The sequence below is a fragment of the Pezoporus wallicus genome, unplaced genomic scaffold (genome assembly GCF_028554395.1).
Source record: "Pezoporus wallicus isolate ANWC-B61680 ecotype Strahan unplaced genomic scaffold, APGP_CSIRO_Pwel_v1 contig_227, whole genome shotgun sequence".
NCBI lineage: Eukaryota > Metazoa > Chordata > Aves > Psittaciformes > Psittacidae > Pezoporus > Pezoporus wallicus.
The window spans coordinates 1,535,883-1,560,171 of record NW_026635704.1 but is presented as its reverse complement, the minus strand read 5'-3'; the positions used below and the strand labels follow the sequence as shown (position 1 = coordinate 1,560,171).

At 35.4% G+C, this 24,289-nt stretch overlaps 1 protein-coding gene across 1 annotated transcript in view; it reads left to right on the top strand.

The window, feature by feature from the left end:
* CDH7 (cadherin 7) overlaps positions 1-24,289 on the top strand; it is an 80,491-nt gene that overhangs the window by 40,864 nt on the left and 15,338 nt on the right. Inside the window, exons 4-7 of the mRNA XM_057397401.1 lie at positions 6,244-6,363; positions 8,513-8,680; positions 10,069-10,256; positions 19,531-19,784. Coding sequence (XP_057253384.1) covers positions 6,244-6,363; positions 8,513-8,680; positions 10,069-10,256; positions 19,531-19,784 — 730 coding nt within the window. The remainder of the gene's footprint in view (positions 1-6,243; positions 6,364-8,512; positions 8,681-10,068; positions 10,257-19,530; positions 19,785-24,289) is intronic.

The window sequence follows — 24,289 nt, the reverse complement described above, 5'->3', positions numbered from 1 at the left end:
GCGGATGGCTAAAATGGTAATAATAGTTTTGGAAAGAAAAAGGGGCACCACAGCTTTTGAGGAGTGACAGGGAGGAGATGAAGTCATGATACATGAATAAGAACTTTTTTACTGCTGCACTTTGGAAAAAATAGATATAACCAGATAGTCTAAGACTGCAAAACCTAGATATTCAGTGCTTCAAAAATATGTTCTGTACAAAATATATGTATTTTTTTAATCTATGTTTTATTTTTAGAATTAGATCATTTAAGTGAGCTGAAGCATGCAGCAGTGATTAGATTTTTGCTCCCTTGTCTTGTGTCCTGAAAGCAATATCTCTAGATTTCCCTTTTGCATGAGTTACCTCTGTTTTGACATATGGAAACTACTACAGAGATAAGAGGTTTACCTACACACACATGTAGGTGTGTGTACGTAGTACATACCTCTACCCCTCACCCATGCTCCATTTGTTCCAAAAATATATTGGAAATCAGTCTGTGGAGAGTGCATAGTGTACAGTGGAGAACATAAGGACTATTTTTCAAAATGAGCTGCTTTTGTATATTTTGTTGGATCTCTACCACATTAATGAGTGAAAGAAATTCTCTCCCATATGGACCATACACCACCAAAAATATATTCAACATAGGTGCAATACTATGCAAAATTTTTAACTGAGACTTGTGTACTCTCTTTAATTTGTGTCAAGTTAGGGTGGTTTCATTTTCATGAATTTCCTGAAACTGTACATTTTACATATCATCATGGTTAGTATCACACAACTGCCAAATACTGCATTATTACTGTATTAAGGGTTACCATGAAATGCATGTGTGATACTTGTCTAGTTACATCTATTCACTGTTCATACATATAACCCATTTTTAATTCATCACCCACAACATTAAGGAAATATTAAGGAGAAACCAAGTACCTCCTATTTTGTTTAAAATTATATCCATGACAAGGATTTTTAATTGGATATTAAACAAAATGAAAGAGATCACAGGATTATAAATCCAAATTAACTATAAAGCTAGGAGAACTATAACCTTTAACCTAAAGGGTAACTATGAGAGTATACTGGTTCTGTATTTTATTTGACAAATATTTTAGGACATTATCTAAGGCTAATTGAAGTCAATCTTTTCTGTTATTTGAAATTACTTTGGCTCAGGTTCAAACTATATATGGGTCAGGCCCAATTATATTGATTATCCTGAACAGGGTAAATACCTTGATGGCTTGTAAATTCATTCATAGCAAAAACCTCAAAGATATGGCTTATCTGAAAATCATGCGGGTTTTTTGTTGTTTTGTTGTTTGTTTTTTGTCTCTTAAAAAGTCTAGCAGTGTTATATTTCAAACAAAAATATTTAAAATTATAGCTTAAAGAGTATTAATAGTGTTCTTGTGAAGTTGAGACAAAAATAGCTGATGTGAGATACTGATCTGTTTAGCTTATAGTCAAGGGAACTGGGAACAAAAATTCCAGTACCCAACATAATTTTGGTTTTGTTTAAACTTCTCTACTCTTCAGACATATCAACTGCTTTGCAAAAAATATCTTTCTTGCCACATTTATTATTTCTGATAGAGATGGACAAAAATATTTTTTATTTTTATACCAAACTGGGAAGGTGAAATCTTGTTATCATGTTTAAATATTTGGTACAAGTGGGCAGTGTGTTTAGAGACACTGAATGAAGGGAGAGTGTCTCCAGATACAAGCCTCCTCTGCTTCACCTTATCTGACCTTGCTGCTGGGCTGGAACCAGTCTTGAGCTTTGCTCCCAAGTGAAGATTACCTAATGAGGCTGTGGGAGGACAGGGAGGTAGTGAAAACAATAGGATTTACCCCCAGGTGCTGTCTCTTCTTCACACTCCTGGAGGGGAAAGGCTGTAGAGGTATTGCTGCATCAGGTCTGGGTGAGGGCCAGTGGCAGAAGAAATACGAGAGCCAGGCTGGGCTGTTGCATGTAAGAATTCACCAGGTATTATGGATAATTTGATAGTAAAAATGTTTAATATTTATAGTAGCAACTGATGTGATGCAGAAATGTGATGCCATCATGGAATGATCTTGTGCATTATGCATATTATGCATCATTAATTGACATCAGCCAATGCTTTTAATAACTGTTTTTAAAGGTCTGCTTTTAAGAACTGCTTTTAAAGGTCTATTTTTCAGTTGTTAATGTGTCTACAATTGACTTGATAAGGGTTTGCCCAGTTTCAAAAATAAGCATTTGTTAAGTTCTTCTAGTTTTAGAAACCAGTTTTGCCTTAAATGATTTCATCAATGTTAAAAACAGAGTCACATAAGCATTCTTTGGGCAAAGTAATTTTAAAAGTTTTCAAAATATCACACAAGGGACTAGCGAGGTTTTTAGAAAAAGCTCTGTGCAGAGGCTTCTAAAAGAATAAACTCAGAGATTTTGAGGACCTTAACCTCAAAATAAACTTTAGCAACCAGTTTATCTTACCCTAACACAAAAAAAGGATGGTGTCTTCAACTTGTTGTAAACACTGCTGAATTTAGACTTGGGTAAATTGAAGCACAAATACTGTTCTAAATTCACAGTCCTCTCTGCAAAAATTCCTCCGTTCTATTTGCCCTCATATCAGAACTTAAAGAGGTCAAGTTCTCAGATTGCTGCTATTTTGTGATATCCACTACAATCTAGTAAAGTTTAGATTAAAAATCTAAAAATGATAGCTTAAATATTCTGGAGGGAAAACAAAAACAAAGCAAAAATGAAAAACCAAAGCCCTCCTTCCCAAAACCAGAAATCTGTACCAGCTATACAAAATCCAGTGTGTTATTAGTTAGTATTGGTAAAGAAATATTCTGAACACCCTTTGGATAAACAACACTGATTTTCCTCAGTATTTGCTGCAATTGCTGAAAAAGTTCATGTTGTTGTTACGTGTAGAATTCTTTTTAATTAACTGATATTCAAGTTTCTTATAAAGACATAATTGTAGAGAAAAATAATTGCAAAGGAATTATTATCTGAGAGGGAAAGACATGTTTTCAGCAAATAGCCCCTATTTTTTTTTTTCAATCCATATCAGGTACACAAACTAAGAAATAATTAAAGTCTTAATTGTGAAGCTACAGGTTATAACAAGTCATTAATGAAAGTCTGGGGTAAGGATAGTGTCCTCTTTACACCTGCAGTCTAGGGCTCTGAACAACATCGCCATGAACAAGATTTACTGGGACACTCATTTAATTGGATGAAGTGAAGGTGTGGTGCTATTTGTTGGCTGTCTCAACAGCCCTAAAAAAAAAACCAGCCCTTTTTTGCCCAAAAGACCTAATCTTGGACATATGTGTGGCAGCTGACCACCTGCATTATGAAGTAGGGCAAAATGTTCAGGAATAGAAAGACTTAATTTCAGTGCAGGAGCACAAACTCTCCCTTTGTAGTTGGAACTACGATGCAATTACCCATTTTTCCTCAATCTTTATATTTCTTGACTATCCACGAGTATCTCTACAGCACATGTGTTTATGTGTTTGGGTTTTTTTTTAAAAGAAAATAAACATATGAATTTGACATCCATCCGTTGCAAAAAAATATAGGACATCTCTGAATTGCAATAAACTTGAAGGAATACCTGCTCTTCAAGAGAAATATGCTTTCTCTGGGAAATTCTCTGGAAATCTTCACTTACTGATCTTTCCATGCATGATATTTCCTTGGAACTGATTTCCCATATGTAGGATTTATCACATAGTTAGCATACCTTATGTTAGCTTGCATATTCTTTTTAAAAAAATATATTGTGCAAAAATCTCCCTCTAGACACAGGACTTCTGGAAGCTCAATTTTTTTTTTTATGCAACTGGCAAAGAAACAATGACAATAGCAGATGTTTTAAAAGATTTTTCTCACATGATTAGCACAAAGGGACAAGAAAATTATCCTTGCTTTCAGTTGCTGATTATGCTGAAGCAGGATGAGTGCAGAAAGTTTTGGTGTTAGAATTTCTACCTTAAAAAAAACCACCTTTTCTAAAGGATCTATGTGCTTTAGGAGAGAGCCAATTAGATTCAGATACTGACTTTATTCATCTCACGGAATGTAGAGGGTTTGTTTGCTACATTAATAGATTTTTACAACAAACAAGCACTTCTAAGCTTGCAGGATTTCCAAAATGTCTCTGTTGAGGTTGCTGAATCTGTAATTTCTTTGATCTTGTATTGGTCTGGAGTCCTTGACAGCAGCAAGAGCAAGGAGCAAAGACGTAACAGTGTGTGAGGTTTATAAGCACTTTTGCCAATATTTGCAGACGTTGTAAGCTTCATTGGCAGGGCTTAGGGACTTTGTAAATGTGGTAAGCCTGGCTTACACAAAGAACACAGGATGTCAAATAATCATTATGATACCCTTGTACTCAAAAGCTGGAGAGACTCTGGCAAGTTTAAAATAGGTCCCTGTATGAAATTACATTATAGAGTGATCTGTAAAATCAGTTTGACATACTGAATCAAAGTTCTTAGTTACTGGTGAACAGAAAATTGATGTATTTGAAGTCCCATAACTGATAAATGACTTGATGGATTAACCACCAATTTTCTTTTTAAACTTTCCATCTACCTAATAGTTGCATGTGAAATTTCAGATTGAGAATAACCTTTTCTCTGTCCGAAAATATTAGACAGTCCACAAGAGAGAAAAATTGCATTAAAATAGATTTGCAATCATAATACTTTTTCATGGATACTTCAGGAAGAGACATCAGGAATGTGGGTTAGCTAGGCCATAGCTTAAGTGAATAAGGTTACCTTATGAATGATCACTTCTGGTCAGAATTCCTTCAAGCAGATCCCATCTTTAGTAATCTGTACCATTTTATGGGGGGCTGTACTCAGTCCTCTCCAAACCGTCAGCCTGGTCCCAGGACTCATTTGTGATCCTCTACTTAACTGAGAATTGTAAAGCTGAAGAAAATGGACAGAGGACATACTAGATTAGACAAAGAATTTCAGAACTTTGTCGCACCCATTTCCTGAAAAAGTCCAAATAAAACTGACCAGAATACAATTTCTGTTATGTTTACCCTGGACACCTGCTGTTGCAGTATGTTCTTAAAGAGTGATTTCTAGATTCTCTGGTCTCATTCTCGCGTGTCAAAAATGCGTTCATCCTGAAAATGAACACTCTACATTTAAATGAGCACTTAACAAATGCTTTTCTTTAATCTTTTGTCTAAATCCAGTTTATGAAGGGTCTGATCCTGTGCTGAAGACCTTTTCTGGGTGTTTGCCAAATTGCTACAATATTAATTTGCAACCTAGCCTCCAAATGGGTCCCTGGGCTGTTGAATGGAAGGTCTCAATGTTCCAGACAATCTGCCTGTGAGAAAAAATAGCTCTTTCTGGCTGCCAGAGGCTGATGACCATGGCCAAGGCCTCCCAAGTGTTTTATCATGTTCTCAGCATACGTCATAGAAGCTGTTGTAAAAACAAAACAAATAGGAACTGGGATTGAAAGTATAACGAATAGGATCTAGATACAGAATGAGATCTTCACAGAATATATCCTTCTTGATAGCCAGTTAGACATTTCACTTTCTTACACCTGTCAACATAGAGACATTTCTTGCTCAAGAAATGTTTATGCAGCAGATTAACTGAATTGATACTGAAGTATTGCAGATTACTGAAGAAAATAGGTACTTTTAAAAGGAATTTGGAGACATCTCTCACCACTTTTCCTCTGAGCTGACACAAAAATTCTTCAGCCACTTTTTCAAAAAAGGATAAATTTATAGGTTACAATTAATTGTATGTATGTACAACTCCCAAAATATATAAACATATATATATGTATATTTGAATTTCTTAACTACTCATTACAGTTTTAGCATGCAGACTTCTCTTCAAAAGTAAGCTATTACTGTATTTCATACTTAAGCATACTTCAGGCATCACCATCATGTAAAGAATACTGTTCATATGCCCTCTACCAAACAAAGACAGAGATAGAGAGGGGGAGCTACTGTGTGAGATGTTTTTTATTGCTGTGAGCCAGAGGCAGAGAATGACAGAATGCTTCTACAGCTGGTACTACTGGTTTACAAAGAGGACCTTATATTATAAGCTGAATCAGCATGGAAATTATGAATAATTGTGAAAAACACCACCTCATACTGTTTCCGATATATATTGACACAGCATGTTGAACAAGTATAGTTCATATTTTTGGATCTTTTATGCACAATAGTCCCTTAAACATTTTGCAGGTACCTCTGTGGTTCAAGTGACGGCCACTGATGCAGATGATCCTACTTATGGCAATAGTGCTAGAGTGGTTTACAGCATATTGCAAGGACAACCTTACTTTTCTGTGGAGCCAAAAACAGGTAAATTTCCATAAGCTGTCTGCAATAATGCTGGGTGTGGGGGGACAAGGACTGGGAGGAAGTGCATTAAAACTTGCTAGGAATTTACTAATGTGGTCTTGTGGATAATTGAATAGATTTATACTTTTGTTGCTGTTTTCACCTTTTTCCAGAATAAATTATGAAATTGACACATCTGAGCTATGTGATGAGCAGACATTGATGGAATGGGAGCTTTTCTCATCTTGTCAATCTGCTAGCTCCATGTTCTGCCACTTGTTGCTTGTCTTTCTGATCAATAAAAATTTCAAGATGCTATGAACAAGTTTTTTTGCAGATGTTTGTTTTAGAAATACCTAAATGTCACATAGTCAGATTTCCTTAAGTATAGATTTATCTCTCCATTCTACTTTTAAACTGAAGCTTTGTTGTGGGAAATATTTTTTTTCTTTATTAGTTTGAAAAAGAAATCATGAAACTTTCTCTCTTTATCTGATATAATATTTTGATGCCACTTTCAAAGCATATTGCTGGTGTGAGATTTTTTTCCTATTTTTAGTGAAATTTTAGGAATATTTTAAGGCACAACAAAATACAATCTTTACTCTTCTGACAGTTTAATAGCCATTACCCATTCTACTGTATCATTCCACAGAATAGAAAAATAGGTTCTCACTCTGCTCAGTGGAGTTCGGTGCCTGAGCCTTCACTTACACCATTATGGAGAAGATTTATACTTTTTATTTCAGAGAAAGACAAGCTGATCAAAAGAGAAACAAACTATTTACCCTATTTATCATAACCTGTGATGTGAATCAGACCTGAATCCCAATGCTACGACGAAAAGGCAAAGCTATTTAACATTTGAACTTGCAGATATAAGTAATATAATTATCTTCATATTGCAACAGCTCCACAATGATATGATAGTTTCTTCTAAGTTAAAATCTTTAATGGTTGAGACTGAAATGTTTGCACACATTTTCATTTTGATGTGATACTCAGATTTCCTGTGTGCATGATAATTAGCTTCCAAATCATTGGTTAACTCTGCCTGGCAATTTAACTATGATAGAAAAGCCAGCAGACCAGAAAAAGTGGTGTAGAAACAATAACAATATAAAATTGTATGTTAATTGCATTTTAACATCGCCTGTAAAATTGGTGAAATAGTGCCAAACAGCCTGTTTGTGAAAAAAACTTTTAAACGCAGAGATGATTAATGGCAAGTCCTGCATTCGTAAGGGAAGAAAGAAATAAAATTCTAACTAAACATTCAGCAGCTATCAGATGAAGAAATATGTGTCCCAATGCACTTCTCTTTTATTTAGTTTGTTTATATTTCCTTTGCTGCTGACACTCAGTGCTGGTGGAGTAAACGGTTGCCTCTCTGGAAATCAAAGTTAGTGGCTGTACTATGTACTGAGCATGAAATATTCATAAAGTCATCACATTTGAGAAGGCATATTTATTTTCTGATATATATATCAACAGAACTGAAAGGATAGAACGCAGAGTTTTCGTCTTGCTTTCATTTCAGATCAATTAACTACAAATTGTTTGCAGATCATCAAATGGACAAACAAAAGCTATTTCAGACATTACAGTATTTTGATTAATAAATACTAAAAAAATCTTAATTATACTAATGCTTTAGCAATGGATATTTTTAGAGCAAATATATGCTCCCAGTAAAATGAGATAATTACATGTGGAGTGTGGTATGATATCAAAATTATTAAGAGTTTATGTGGTGAATTGATTATTCAAGAGATTGTGAAATAAATTTTGACCTTGTAATCTTAAAAATGAATACAGAATATTCTTTTCCCTAGCTCTAAAAAAGTGTGAAATCAAACACAAAATATGACATCTTCCAGGGAAGGGGGTGTTACCCAAATTATTGCAAATTTTATAGTTATGGGAGAAGATATTTAGAAAGCAAAGTCATATATGGCATTACACAAATAAAGTTGTACTAAATAAAAACTGGGGGGTTTTGGTGACTAAAAATAAGTTCAGCTCCTAGTCAAAAACTGAAATATTAATGTTGAAATGAATTCATTGCAACTCTTGTTGCAATCATTGCTCTGCAGCTACCTTTTAAAGGCAAACCCAGCTTTCACAGTAACATATTTGCTTGTTCAACTACTGCCATGTCTTACTGCAGGCGTTATCAAGACTGCGCTTCCAAATATGGATAGAGAAGCCAAGGACCAATACCTACTAGTTATTCAAGCAAAGGACATGGTTGGGCAAAATGGTGGATTATCAGGGACTACATCTGTAACTGTCACTCTGACTGATGTTAACGACAACCCACCTCGCTTTCCAAGACGTAGGTTGCTTTGTAAAAATATGACTTGTAATATTATTTGTAAACATTGTTATTTTCTTTACATCATGCTAGTCCTAAAAAAAAGAGTTCTCAGCTTCCATGTGCAAGTACTTTGTGAATCACTGACAGCAAGGAATATTATTATTATTGTTGTTATCATTATCATTATCATTATCATTATCATTATCAATCATTATCATTATCATCATTACTGCTACTACACTGGAAGAATCTTTTTTCCTTACCTACTGCATTTCAGATCATTTAAAATGAAATGATGTATAGCAGGTATATTTATTAATGTATTTTACTTCCTCTCTACAAATAAAGACAAAAAAAGGATACACCTCAATAGATATGTAGCTCTTAACACTTAGACCTCAGAATGCATAATTCTTAACTTGGCTCTTAATTCTTCATGTTCCTTTGGCATTTTAATAGGATTTACCATTAGGGTGTTTCCCAAGATGTTAATTGCAGAAGAGCCAGAAAGTTATCTTCCTTCCATTTACTCTCTTTGACCAGGGTAATTCTCATCCTAAACAAAGAAACAAGCACGGTTATATGTTCAAAACCAAAAAGCTCAGTTTATTAAGATCATTGGGGTGCTTTCTTCTTAAATAAAAAAAGGTCTTGCTAAGTAGAATCAAAATAATGTGAATAATATATTCATGTCGTCCCCAGCCTCACCTCCATTGATATAAAAAAATAGATCTGTATGTAACAGATTATTTCAAGCCACAAACTGATTGAAATAGTAGACTAACTGAAGTTATTTTTGAAGGTGAGGGTGTTATTGGCTGCAGATTGCACTCATATACCCTTCTGATAGCATATATATAATTTTCTACTTAAATGAAAAACTGTAATTATCAAGAATGCAGATGATGTACTTACTGTTAAAGAAATTGATATATAACTATTTCTGGTCACATTCATATTGCAAACTGCCTAATCAAGATGCACAGCTATGAAATAATAAGAGTTTCTGCTGTTATTATTTTACTTACTTGCTTTGTTTCCCCTTTTATGGAAAAAAAAGTAAAACATTTTCTGTGTTGGAACTCTGTAGCAGGCATTCACCTCATGATTTGCACTTAAGTTTTGAATTATGTTTCTGCAACTTTGCCTTGTACTTTTCTCATCATAGGAAGAAATTCTGGCCATAGTAATTAGAGTCCATCATAAGGAAAACCTAGCAAAAAGAGCAATTCTATTTTAAACTGAAGAATATATTCTGGTAGTACAAGTAAATATTTAAGTGTTTTAAAAGAAGGTAAATTTTAACAAGGCTTTTTTTTGGTGTTTTGAGGTTTTTTTTTAATTTTTTAGCCTATAGTCACAGAATGCTCTAAATTCATTAATTTTTTTTTTTTTTTATTCCACAGGATCATATCAGTATAATGTCCCAGAGTCTTTGCCAGTGGCTTCTGTGGTGGCCAGAATAAAAGCTGCAGATGCAGATGTGGGACCTAATGCTGAAATGGAGTATAAGATTGTGGATGGTGATGGCTTGGGAGTATTTAAAATTTCTGTTGACAAAGACACTCAGGAGGGAATCATAACAATTCAGAAGGTAAGTCTGATTTTCCTCACTGATTTGATCTGTATTTGTATAATATAAGAGCAGGCAATAAGAGTACAAACCTTTGTTTCTAAAAGCCTTATCTGCTGTAAAAGTTTTCATTGGCATATTTCATCTGCATTTCTGTGAGTTTGTGATTTTTGAGCTTTTTAATGATTTACACTGAAAATTATTGTGTGTCTTTTTGTCAATAGCTGTATTTCTTTCTTGTTTGTTTGTTTGTTTTTTTAAAGCTCCTGCACAAACAAGTTAGGATGGGAAACAAAATTTTTGTCTCATTGTTCTGGTAACAAAGAGAAAATGTGAAAATATATCTTACAGTAAAATATGCAAGCTCCAAATGCAAAATAGAACCCCAACATAATTAAAACAAACAAAAAAATATATTTCTTTCATTGATACAGTTCTATTCAGAAGGCACATATTGCTAATGTTAAAATTACATATTGAATCATAGAATACTTAGGGTCAGAAAGGACCTTAAGATCATCAAGTTCCAACCCCCCTGCCACAGGCAGGGACACCTCACACTAAAACATGCCACCCAGCTTTGTCCAACCTGGCCTTGAGCACTGCCCAACCTCCCTGGGCAACCCATTCCAGTGCCTCACCACCCTAACAGGAAAGAATTTCCTCCTTACATCCAATCTAAACTTCCCCTGTTTAAGTTTTAACCCATTACCTCTTGTTCTATCAGTACAGTCCCTAATAAGCAATCCATCCCCAGCATCCTTATACCCCCGCCCCCCCCCAGGGTACTGGAAGGCTGCTATGAGGTCTCCACACAGCCTTCTCTTCTCCAGGCTGAACAGAACCAACTTCCTCAGCCTGTCTTCATACAGGAGGTGCTCCAGTTCCCTGATCATCCTCATGGCCCTTCTCTGGACTTGTTCCAACAGTTCCATGTCCTTTTTATGTTAAGGTCACCAGAACTGCACACAATACACCACGTGAAGTCTCATGAAAGCAGAGTAGAGGGGTAGGATCACCTCCTTTGATGTGTTGGTCACGATCCTTTTGATGCAGCCCAGGATATGGTTGGCTTTCTGGGCTGCAAGCGCACACTGAAGCCGGCTCATGTTCATTTTCTCATCAACCAACACCCCCAAGTCCTTCTCTGCAGGGCTGCTCTGAATCTCTTCTCTGCGCAACCTGTAGCTGTGCCTAGGATTGCTCCGACCCAGGTGTGGGACCTTACTCTTGCCATGGTTAAACTTCATAAGGATGGCATCAGCCCACCTTACAAGCATGTCAAGGTCCCTCTGGATGACATTCCTTCCCTCCAGGTTATCAAGAGAACCACAGGGCTTGGTGTCATCGGCAAACTTGCTGAGGATGCACTCAATCCCTGCAGAGTTGGGCAATGGTTATCCCTGCATGATGATATGTGCTTGTTAGTAAATAATCAGGGAAATAATTAGATCTGTAGCCTCGAATCTGTCTAAACATTTTACTATCCGGCATATGATGTTCTGTACACCTCTGACTGAAGTTAACACCCTCCTTTTCATGACCCTGAAATCAGCTGAAGTATTGAGAAACAGCTCAGACTTGAAATGTATGCCCAAATTTTGTAATTCCTGTGTATATATATGTTCAGGTGACATGTCTGAGTCCACATTAAGCAGTAAAATTCCAAAGCAAAAACTTCTGAAAGTGCACACTTTGGTTCTGAAAGGAGATACATGCTTTAACTTTGCACACTTTTGCTGCAGCCGTACATAGAAATGAACATGCTAGGCTTGAACATCGCTGCCAGTACTCTGAGAAGATGAAGGCACTGCTCCATTCAGTTTTGTGCTGGATGTTGTGGAGAAAGTGTATCACTTGGTTATTGTAGTCCTACTACAGAAACTAAGGATTTTATGTACTGTTTTTAGAAAGATAACCATTTTGAGATAACTTGAAAAGCTGGCTTCCTCACTAGAAACTAAGATATTCCTTTTTTTTTTTTTAACACGTAAGGCGCATCAAGTAAAATAAGAAAAATTCTGTAAAAAAATTTTAGAGAAGTGATATGTGAGTATTCAATGAGCAAAGCAGGACTTTTGTATGTTCCAGGTACATGGAATATGAAAGAAAATGCTAGGGATCAGCAAAAATTGCAAATAAATTATTTATCTATATAAATTCAGGGAAACAAACTTTTGTAAAAACAGAGAGATACAAAGAATCTTGATACTAGAAAATTATTGTGGGTTTGGGTATTTCCCAGCATTACTTATGTATAATAGACTTGAGTAATTCATATATTGTTTTGAAAGGTGGGAAATCAGTGAATGAGATATGGGTGTGTTTAATTTTTTATTTGGCTTGGGTTTTTTTCTATGCACATTTGAACACATTTATTCTCTGCACCCAATGACACAGAGATTTCAAAGCATCAAAAGTCAGCAGAAAAAAATAATGGATTTACTCTAACAGTGATTTTCATCAAAATGCAGAGTGTATTCTTCCCTCATGTGTATCTCTTCTGCATTGCTAAATCCAGATATGTCTTTGGTTTACATGGTTTATTCAGGTTGGATTTTTCACTAAACGTTTTGAGAACAGTGCTATTTTTCAAATAGTAGTAGTAGTTCTCATCGTTTTATAGCCCTGGAAGGACTGAGGATTACATGCGCCCAAATATGCCTAGCACCCAATGTTAGTATATGCTAGCTATTAGACTAAGCCTCAGTTCAAGGTAACATTTTGACAATAGTACTCATAATAACTCTCTTGACAATACAGTATCAGATAAGGAATATTTTCTCTGTGTTTTCATCCACCTGCCTGGTCTATCCCTCCAAATAGAAAACAGTAGGATTGTACTACGTTATGCCCACAACTAAGGATCATGTATGTACCATTATACAATTTTTGCTGCTATGTGTTTTCTCACACACTCGTGACAACTTATTTGCTTTTGTGCTGGTTAAGATATTTGAATAAAAGTTTAATTAGATGTGAAATTCATGTATTCCAGCAAGTTTCTTAAGTACACCCCCCCCCCAATTTTTCAAGATTTTCTTTGGACAAGGACTAAATTTTGTTTACGAATTTATGGCTTAAATAATAACAGGAGGTTAAATCTGGGTAGAACTGATTTTTTTGTGAGATCAATGAAGCTAGAATTTAATCATATGAAGGGAGCTAGTAAAACTCAGTATTTAACTGTTTACTTGGTTATTTGCACTAAAACATAAAGTCTACCATCTTCATCAATACATTAGCTAAATTCAAATGCAAAAAATTTTGTCCAACATGTATCTAGGATGGTATATAAAACTGCTTAAGTTGTTTTTAAGATGCCGCGCTCTGTTTCCAACCTGCAAAAGATATGAAAAATGCTAAAAGACAATCTTTTCCAGCAACTGATATAAACAAGTGAATGGGATACATAAGTGCAGTTCAGAGCAGTATTTTCATCTTACAGGATGGGTGGGTCAGTGGTGGGAAAATGGGTGAGGATCTTTTCCTGTAACCTGCTATGCTCACACAATTTGTTGCCTAGTAGTTTAAGTCACTGTGAAAACCTTCCTTTTTTCTTTTCCAATTTTCTCTCTTAGTTAGTAATAATAATAGTAATAATACTATGTAAGAGAGAAGTTCTCACTTGTCAAGTGAAATAGAAAAAAAGCTCTTCCTTTATTTTTATCCTGTACAGAGCAGTCTAGAGATACCACCTCCTCAAACTTTGTGCTAGAGTTCTGATGTTGCAAATAGAGTTAGACTTTGGCTATTCTCCACCCTATAGTCACACTCTCTGTAGTGAATTCCTAAGTAAAGCTAAATTAGATATGTAAGTTACTTTTAAGCAGGATTTAGGAAAACAACCATCTTAGGTGATCTTTCCAGAAAAAAAAGAAAAAGAATATTTTGTACTTTTGAAAAGGAATTGGGTATTTATATTTCTTAGAAGTATTCACACTGTGACTCAGTTCTCCATCTGTAAAGTAGGATCAATTCCTTCCTGTGGTTTCATTTGTAAAGTACATTCTGATATCAATGCTCTGTTAGTACGGGCTCCCACAATTTGCATAGGTACACTTCACAGTGGTGAGAGCTTTTGGAAGAAAAATGTAATTTTTCTGAATATATTAAAGTTTTTAAAAATGTGCTGGATTTGTCTCTGTGGTGTCAGCCTTCAAACTGCAGAAATGTTTGTGGAAATGAATGTTGATTCAGTTATTTAATACAACAAACTCTGAAGTGTCTATGCAAACCTAAGTTTGTGCAATTTCAAAGTGAACTCATGTGGACTGTTCACAGAAACCTAATTGTAATAAACATGAATGAAATCCTGGCTTCACACTCTAAGCAAAATGCACATACAAGACCATGTTGTCTGTAGTTTATAGCACAATTCCTAAAAATAATGTACAGAAATACGCCTTGTATAAGTACAGACCTCACTTTATTCACAAAGTTGCAGGCTATAGTTAGACTTCAGTAATAATAATAGTTTAGTAGAAAAAAATCTGAAGATAAAAACCTGATAGATGATCTGTATCCACCTACAACTTTATCAAATACTTGGTGCTTAAAGTAGTGATGCTGATTTAATAATAAAAAAGGCTGCAAAATCTATTTTTATTGGATGCATCATATATGACTTTTTGGAATGTTATGAGATCTGATTCGAACCATTTGGAAGTCTATGGAGAGATTGCAGTAGACTTAAGTGCAAAAAACAAGAAGCCTGAAGACTATAGAGAGAGGGTTGTCATGTCTTACTAGAGCTAGGGGCAAGCATTAAGAAGATTTTTCCCTGGTACAGTTCTTGCTCAATTTGGCTTAATTTTTTTTCCCCCTCAATGCACAGACCTACCACCAATATCAACAGCCAACTTGAATGTTAGAGGACAAGATGTGAAAATAGTGTTGCAATGTACTTTGTCATAGAAACTGACTGCTAAGAGATTGTTCTAAAACCTGGATTCATTCCAAGAGTAATATAAACAATTTTATAAAAATGAGAGGCTTATGCAAAAGCTTTTAAGTGAAAAAGCTATCCTTCTATTACAGTTAACATTTCACTTTTTTTTTTTTCAGTTAGAATTTTTTCTTTTAATTCTTTACTGAAGTTCACAATGTAAGAGCTTGAGGATTCCATGGTTCCTTTGAGGGATACTGTGCATTTGTTTGATGTACTGCAGTTTTCAATGTAAAACCTAAGATGGACTTAAAAATGGGATTTTCATCTCTGAAAAGTGCATTATCACGAAGTCACCATACGATAAAAGATAAACATTACAAAAAGATAGGCTTCCTGTGAACACTAACTTCATATCCAGCTCCTGTAGTATAGATGACTTATTTTCCTTCAGACAGGATAAAATTCTTACCCTTTAAAAGGAAAAAAAAGCAAAACCCAAACAAACCAAAACCAAAAAAAGGCCTCACAAACCTCCGTATGAGAGAAAGATGAATGGATCCTGCACAGAATCTAATCAGATAACATTAATGCACAGATATTAATGAAGCTGTCAAGCTCTATTCACTGTACTGAAGGACTGAAGCATACATTTTCCATTTAACCTTCAACACAAAGTGATTTGTAGTAGTCTGTTGACTTGGTATTCCATTATTGGAATCTTGTCCTTTTGTTATAGCAAGAAATAATGAAGATATGATCTAAAGGCCAGTTAAATAATACTCTCTATATAACAGACATTCGTGATAATTAGATAAGAAGAAACAAAAAAAGAGGAAATGTTCTCAGTTCATTTTTTCAGTCTTTCTTTAATATCCGTAATATGTAGTATCTTCATTATAATATCATTGAATTGTTAACACATTTCCACGAGGTCAAGAACTCTTGCATGCTAATTATATTTTAGAGGTTTTGTTTAATTTTCAAGATTATATTATGAGTCAAAGCCTGGTGCCTGTGTATTCACCACTGGATCTGAGGATGTACCTTATAGGACCAGACTGAGGATGATTGCAGAATTTTTAGAGATTGTCACAACCCACAGTAGATAAACTCTGTTACAAAGATCTAAAATAAAACAATAATATTGCATCTGTATAACACACTACATTTAATGTCTTAAAAACCTTCTGACAATCCATACTTCCCTCTTTTAGATGCCAGCTCTTTTCCACTGTATATGTTGATGTAATAGATTTTTTAAATTTATTTATTTTTAATTTTAAAAGAACCTTATAGCTTTTGGAAACTATCAATAACACTGGATACCAGCAGGTATCTAAAGTAATCCTAAGGCAGGATTCATGTCACTGAAAGCAGATGTTTATTTCTTCTACTTATTGAGACTTCCTTACCAGTGACTGGTGAAAAACAGGCATTTAAAAGTAGACATCTGATTTCTTCTCTACAAGAATTTTGCTATACTCATAGTAAGCACTATGTGGTGATTTTCTCAGATGTACATGGCTAAGTTAGAGAAGGTAAAAGTAACACTTAGTAAGCAAGCCTGCTCAGAATATGCATCTATATCATTACTTTTTCATCCTTCTCAATGAGGAAATACCTTTCTAATGAAAGTGAGCTTTGTGTATCCTCTGCTAGTCTAACACTCCTGTAATTCAGTCAAATAAAGAACGAATTATTTCTCCAAGAATGAAATTCGATACTTTAGAAGTGTGTCAGCCCTTGTGATAAACATTCACATGGAAAGCATATTTTTATAATTTCAAAAATTAGAGGTCTAATTTAGTCTTTAATCAATAAACATGGGGATATCTTAAAAATTAATTTAAATAATATTTTGTTATTATAGTCTTTAGTCTATTAAAATTAAAATTTATGTAATTTGTCCAATCACATAGACCATGCTCTACACACTTTCTTTATTAAATCAGAATTATTATAATATCTTTTCTTAAGATGACTGTGGTGTTGTAATTAGCGTATCTCGAGGATATCTTGTCTTCAGTCTCATAATATATATTATAGAATCATAGAATGGTTTGGGTTGGAAGGGACCTTAAAGATCATCTGCTTCGAACCCCACTGCCACGGGCAGGGACACCTTTCACTAGACCAAAAAGCCCATCAAACCTGGCTTTGAACACAGCCAGTGATGGGGCATCCACAGCTTTTCTGGGCAACCTGCTCCACCCTCATAGTAAAGAATTTCTTCCTAACTAATATTCTTCTGAATGTTTAATCTAATCTCTAAATCTCTTTCAATTTACAGCTATTCCCCCTTGTATTTACAAGGGCCCTACATGCTTCTGTAAGAATTGCCTCTCCAGGTTACTTGTGGGCCCCTTTTAGGTATTGGAAGACTGTTACAAGGTCTCCCCAGAGCCTTCTCTTCCCTAGGCTGATATTTTAATGTATTTGATTGCTGTAATCTCAGTCATTCAATTTCAACAGATGTCACTGATTAATGCAAATGAATTAACCTCCCCTTTTCCACTACATATGTTTGTACTGTCTGATTGAAAATATAGTTCACTAGAAGCTTGGGTTTTGGTTGTTTGGTTGGGGTTTTTTTAGAACAACAAATCTCAGTCTTTTGTCTTTGACATTCTTCAGGTTATAAATTCTTCAGTTAATATGATGCTTTTACTAGAAAATGTGAAGACTTTAAGATATGTGTGCTTGATTATCTTCTCCTTAACCTTGCTTCTCATCTGGTCATATCAGTTTCTTAAGTATTACCATCATACAATATAGTTTCTGAGGCACTTTTCATCATCCTGTCACCACATTACATTTGCATTATGCCTTTGAGGTTAGTTTCCTAGCACAAATATTGTATTTTAGGTATAAAACCAAGATTAAATTAAAAAAAAAAAATCCAGCTATGCTTTAGTAATAAATACTGACCAGTTGTATCCAGTATAGTGACCAGTATCCAGAAAACCTTTCTTTTATGGCATATCTGTGTTTGGAGAACTATACGTACTACAGCTCTGATTCAATCCAAGAGTTTGCATAACATGAGAATCACATGTATTCCCATTTGGAGAAACCTTTTGTTGCTACATAGAGGTTATAAAATTTCAGTGCCTTTGTGATGTGTTGGATTACATTTTTCATTTTTAAATCTAGACTTTTTGCAACAGTATTGTAACACCAGCATAATTGCTTACTTTAAGTTACTCATTTGGGATTTATGCTACTGAAACTCAATGAAGAACTTAGAGCCTTGCACTTGTAGGTCAACAGATGTGTGTTTCACCTCTGCTGCTCCTCTGAGTGAATACAGTGACATTTTGCAGATGATGTCAGATTATTTTGCAAACACATTTTAGATCCCTATGATGCATTCAGAATCAGAACTGTGGAAAACCTTTTTTAATCTGTTTTATGCACTTGGAATTCTAGTTTTTAAAAAATAGTTGAGTAACCAGACTGCAGTTTTTTAGAAATGCTTGGGTGTTTTGTTGTTGTACTTAATCATTAAACTTGGAATTTCAAAAGAATAGCTGGGCATTTGGTGTGAGTGGACAAACTAAGACTATAGATATAAGGAAAATGGTGCTAACATTAATGTGAGGCTTTCATTTGATAACCGCCTGCAAAGTAAGATACTTTTTTGCCTCCAAAATAATTTTCTTTATGGGACTCTTCTCCAGACAACAAATATACCATTAGTTGTGGGTGGTAATTTTTAATTCCAATTCAGTATTTATTTAAACAAACCCTGTACTTATCAAAGAAAATTAAAGCAGAATGAAGGTGAAAGAAAAACAATGTGCATTTTAATTAATAAGAAAAATAAACAAAAACAATTTCAAGGCTGCATCTCAGTACAAAATATTCTCATACAAACAATGCAGTTTAACTGACTGCTGCATTTTCTTCACAAATTCATACAGAGATTAAAGTCAATCCCAATGCTCTGCAAAAAAAGCCCCCAACAAAAAGAACAACCCACCCACAAATTTCTGAATGAGGTGTTTTCACTAGTGAATTTTATAGAGTTGTTATGTTTGGGTAGTATAGTATAAAGTATATGACATTACCTTAGATAAAATGTGAATAAGACAAAAAGAAGTATTGATTCACAGTTATGAACTAATGGGGGAGAATGTGGTCCTCACAGAAAGTTTTGCCATTTCATTCACATGGTAGAAATACTTTTATCATTAAAGTCATTGGGTAGTACTCACTAGCAAGACACTGCAAATAGTGTTTTGACAAAGCTAAAAACTGAGCCATCAGCTATGCTCTGCCAATCAAAAGAGGAGGTTGGATGCAAGTGGCAACGTTCATTTTGTATTTATTGATAGCTTTAAGTGAAAGTTTTATGTCAACATCACAGGATAATAAAATTTCCAAATAACTTCACCTGTACAGGAGCTGGATTTTGAAGCTAAGACAAGCTATACGCTGAGGATAGAAGCAGCAAATATGCATATTGACCCTCGCTTCCTGAGTCTGGGACCCTTCAGTGACATGACAACAGTGAAGATTATTGTAGAAGATGTTGATGAGCCGCCTGTGTTTACTTCACGTTTGTACTCCATGGTGGTGTCTGAAGCAGCAAAGGTGGGCACTATCATTGGAACTGTAGCGGCCCATGATCCAGATGCCTCAAATAGCCCTGTCAGGTAATTATGTCTTAACTATTTATTCATTTAACCATTGAAGTCATTCATTTTGATGTGAGAAAGTCTTTAATTACAATGAAAACAATTATTATTTTTTTTTCCCTCGCAAAAGAAGATTGAGATGTTCTAAGAGTTTATTTTTACTTTTGTATGCTTGAACTACACAATCTCTGAGAAAAGAATATATTTTAATCTCTATAAAACAAAGAAGTGAAGATATAGTTTCAGGATTACAAACGAAAAATCCTCAACATATTACTCATATCTATTTCTCTGTAAATTTACAGAGTCTTTTATTATTTATAACAATTATGTTCTCTTAAATCAACATAGACAAAAAACCCCAAACAAACAAAGCTGCCATATATGTGTGTGTGTGTGTGTGTGTAATATAATTGCACATAGAGTCCTCCATGGTAAACCAGAGACAAGGTCCCACAGTAAAACATTAGGAAAAAACTCTTATTGTGAGAGAAATGGATAGGATAAGACATGTCCTGTCCTAGTCTGAGTGGTTAAATGGAATTATCTTTTGATTTTTGCAAATTTTGCTGCAGACAAATGCTGAATACTAGAGATGTGTGAAAACTGTCAAGGGTTTCTTCCTTTGCTTACAGTCTGTAAAGTACGTACACATCTTCCACAGTATAATGTCCAGGTTCATAAAGAAACCATAAGAAAACACAAATTATCAGTCTCATGTTTGTCTGCATCTAAGGTCAAAGATCAGGAACAAAGACTCACCACTTGAGTTAAACCAATAGAGTTACTTAGAGCTTTTCTTATGGAGAATAGTGATAATAATTGTCAAAGGAACATGCAGAGGATCTAAAGGGTAATACTTCTGACTCAGGAATTTTGAGAACTTAATAACCTGTATGAGAAGGAACACATTCACAATTGGAAGTTAGTACCAAGTTTCATTCATTATTATTGTTCATTTAAGGCATACGTAGAAAACAGGTGCAAGCCTCATTTAGAGATCACCTTTTTTGTGATGCTGGATTTTTACTTTCATGCATTGAGGATGATATTGGAACTGTAGTGTATCTCTGTAATTTCTAAAGCAGCCATCTCAAATTGAAAAAATAAAGCACTCTGTTTCACCCTTAGAGGTGACATAAGTATTATCTCTCTCTTTCATTATATATTTGCAACATATTCAAAATAACTGATTCCTATCATTCATAAACAAGTCCTAGATGGATGGTTGGCATGTATTTACTCGTGAAATTTATCTTTGCTGAGATTTTTCTTTCCTGTGGCAGTGTTTTCTGGCACTGATGTTAGCATCTGTTGCACAATATCTGGTTTAGAGGAATCATGTAGGGTGGGATTAAATGCAGTTCCATAAATGCAGTCCATACTCAGAATTTCTTTGAATTCTATGCAGACATAAGCATGACTTTGATTTGATCAGATTACTTTTAGAATTCCAACATGAAAACTAGCTATATCACCAGCTTAACTAACATCCTGGAGAATTCTTCTGCTTCAAAGTCATATGGAATTTGAGAAGGAAGAAAAAAAAAATAGTGCAAGTTTATCTATACACTTGTGAACCTGCAATGTACCTTGTCAGTGGTACTGCCAGCTCATATGATATAAAGCTGTCCTGCATCTGCTATGATATACATCAGAGCCAGATTCACCTAAAATTAGAATGTGTTAAGGAGGATTAATGCATAATACTTTTCATGATCTATTTAAGAAGTTTAAATTGTTAATCTACAAATAAGTATTCCAAATTCCAAACACTGGATTATATTGATTAAAATTAGATTTGATACAGTTCAAAAAATGTCAAAGTTACAAGATCAGAAACAATTAAAACCTTGACAATACTGGGTGGGAGGAGGGGGAAGCAATAAATATTTTGAAAATAAGAGGTTATCATGTGAGGACCAAAGAATTATTTATGTTCGAGCTAGCGTAAATAAAGGATTTAAAACTCCTGCAGCTCAAAGATTTTTAAGTCTTAATGGCTGCAAGGAATTAAAGGATTAAAAGTATTTAAAATATATATATATTTTGAATTTGAATATGGATACGATACTTATAAATAAATTAAAGGAAACTGCTTGCTTCCTGTGTATAAATTTTTTTTTCTTGTTTCATAAGAATCTATAATCTAACTTGCATAACTTATTTGTTTCCCTTCCTTCCTTCCCTCCCTCCCTCCCTCCCTCCTTCCTTCCTTCCTTCCTTCCTTCCTTCTTTCCTTCTTTCCTTCCTTCCCCCCTCTCCCTCCCTCCCTCCCTCTTTTCCTCCCATCCTTTCATCCTTTCTTTCTGACTCCCTCTGTCCTGCCTGTCTCTCTGCCTGACTCCCTCCCTGCCTTTTTTCTTGCCTCCCTCACTCCCTCTCTCTCTTCCTCTTTTCTGCCTTTTTTTATTATTTATTGATTTTTTTTTTCCTATCTTTCTCGCCTTTCTTTTATTCTTTAGTCTCTTGCTCTTTCTTACTATTTTTTTAAAGAAAGGTCTTTGGTTCTTCAAATTGCATAGTTATAATGTTAATGGTTAGGAAATCTGAGGGCTGTCAGGAGACTGAATCCCAGCTACAGGGCCTGCCATGACTGACTATATAGCAGAGGTCTCATGGGAAACTTGCCATGGACAAAACAGCTGAAGAGCACTGCTGACTAGATAGACAATAGTGCTAGCATGAAATAAAGTCAAAAATAAACTACAGTTAAAATAAAATAAATCTATGTTGTGGTTTAAGCCCAGCTGGTAACTCAGAACCATGCAGCCGCTTGCTCGCTCCCCCCCTTCATCTTCCCCTGCTCCTGGAGGGATGGGGATGAGAATTGAAAGAATGTAACTCCCACGGGTTGAGATAAGAACAGTCCAGTAACTAAGGTATAACACAGACTGCTACTGCTACCACCAATAATAATAATGATAAGGAAAATAACAAGAGAAGAGAATACAACTGCTCACCACCCACCAACTGATACCCAGCCCTACCTGAGCAGTGATCTAACCCTTCCGGGTAACTACCCCCAGTTTATATAGGGTGCATGACATGCTGTGGTATGGAATACCTCTTTGGCTGGTTTGGGTCAGGTGTCCTGTCTGCTTCCTCCCAGCTTCCCCTCCTCCCTGTCAGAGCATGAGACTCAGAAAGTTCTTGGTCAGAGTAAACATTACTTAGCAACAACTAAAAACATCAGTGTTATCAGCATTGTTCCCAGGCTGAAAGGCAAAAACAGCACTGCAGCAGCTACTAAGAAGGAGAAAAATGACTGCTACTGCTGAACCCAGGGCAAAGCCTGAATACATGAAAATTGATGCTGCTATTGTTGTGGCTTTTTATTTTGTTCTCTCTCTTCATTCTCTTCTTGGGACATAATATGGCAAAACAGTTCTAATTATGTAGCAAGCCTCTGCTCTAAGATTTTGCAGCCAAGAGAGATAGATAAAAACACAGTAACAGAACAAAATAGGAGTTTATATATTACAACAGAGAACAAACAAACAGTGTCAGAAGATCATTATATCTGGGGAGTCCCATTTTTGAACTGCCAGAGAGGGACTGCATGCAGGAGAGGGACTCTTCATCAGGGACTGTAGCGGCATGACAAGGGGTAATGGGTTCAAATTAAGCCAGGGGAAGTTCAGATTAGGTATAGGGAAAAAGTTCTTTACTGTGATGGTGGTGAGGCACTGGAACAGGTTGCCCAAAGAAGTGATAAATGTTCCATCCCTGACAGTGTTCAGGTCCAGGGTGGATACAGCTTCAAGCAACCTTGTCTAGTGGGAGGTGTCCCTGACAATGGCAGGGAAATTGAAACGATCATAAGGTAATTTCCAACCCTAACCATTCTATGATTCTACGATTCTATGATTCTGTGAAACTATCTTCCATAATTCTTTCCTTCTACCTTGTTCAGATTATTTGGTTAAAGTTTTATCAGTAATCTATCATCAGTATGACAGTAGTTGCAATGATCTCACTTGGTCTGATTGAGACATTTTAATTCACCTTGTGTGTAGGGAAGAGCTCTGCAGTACATGCTTGATCTAAATGAGAGTGTGAGAATCTGACCCAATGTTAGATTAAATATCAAGAATATTCCAGTTGTAAATCTAAATCTGCCTAATCAACTGTCCCTTTCTCTCAAAAGGGTTATAAGCAAAACACCCACAGAAATTTTGACCTTTTCCCCTATGCTATTTTCTGTTTGCTAAGGAGCTCATTTCCCCTTCCTAAAGCAAATTTGGAGGAAAAGATATGTTAAGCCAAAGAGGTAAGGGCATAAGCCTGTGTTTGTCTAATGAAAGTAAATCACCAAGAGCTGACAGTGATGAGAAATAATCTCTTGACCTACTCTGCATCATCTCTCTCTTTCCTGTTTTCTCTCTTTCTTCCTCTTTTTTATCATCCACTTTGGCTGACTCAGGACCTCTTCTGTTCACACGAGGAAGGACTGTACACAGACTGACAGCCCCCATAGGAGTAATGCCAGGATGGTACAGCCATGTAGCAAACTTCCATCT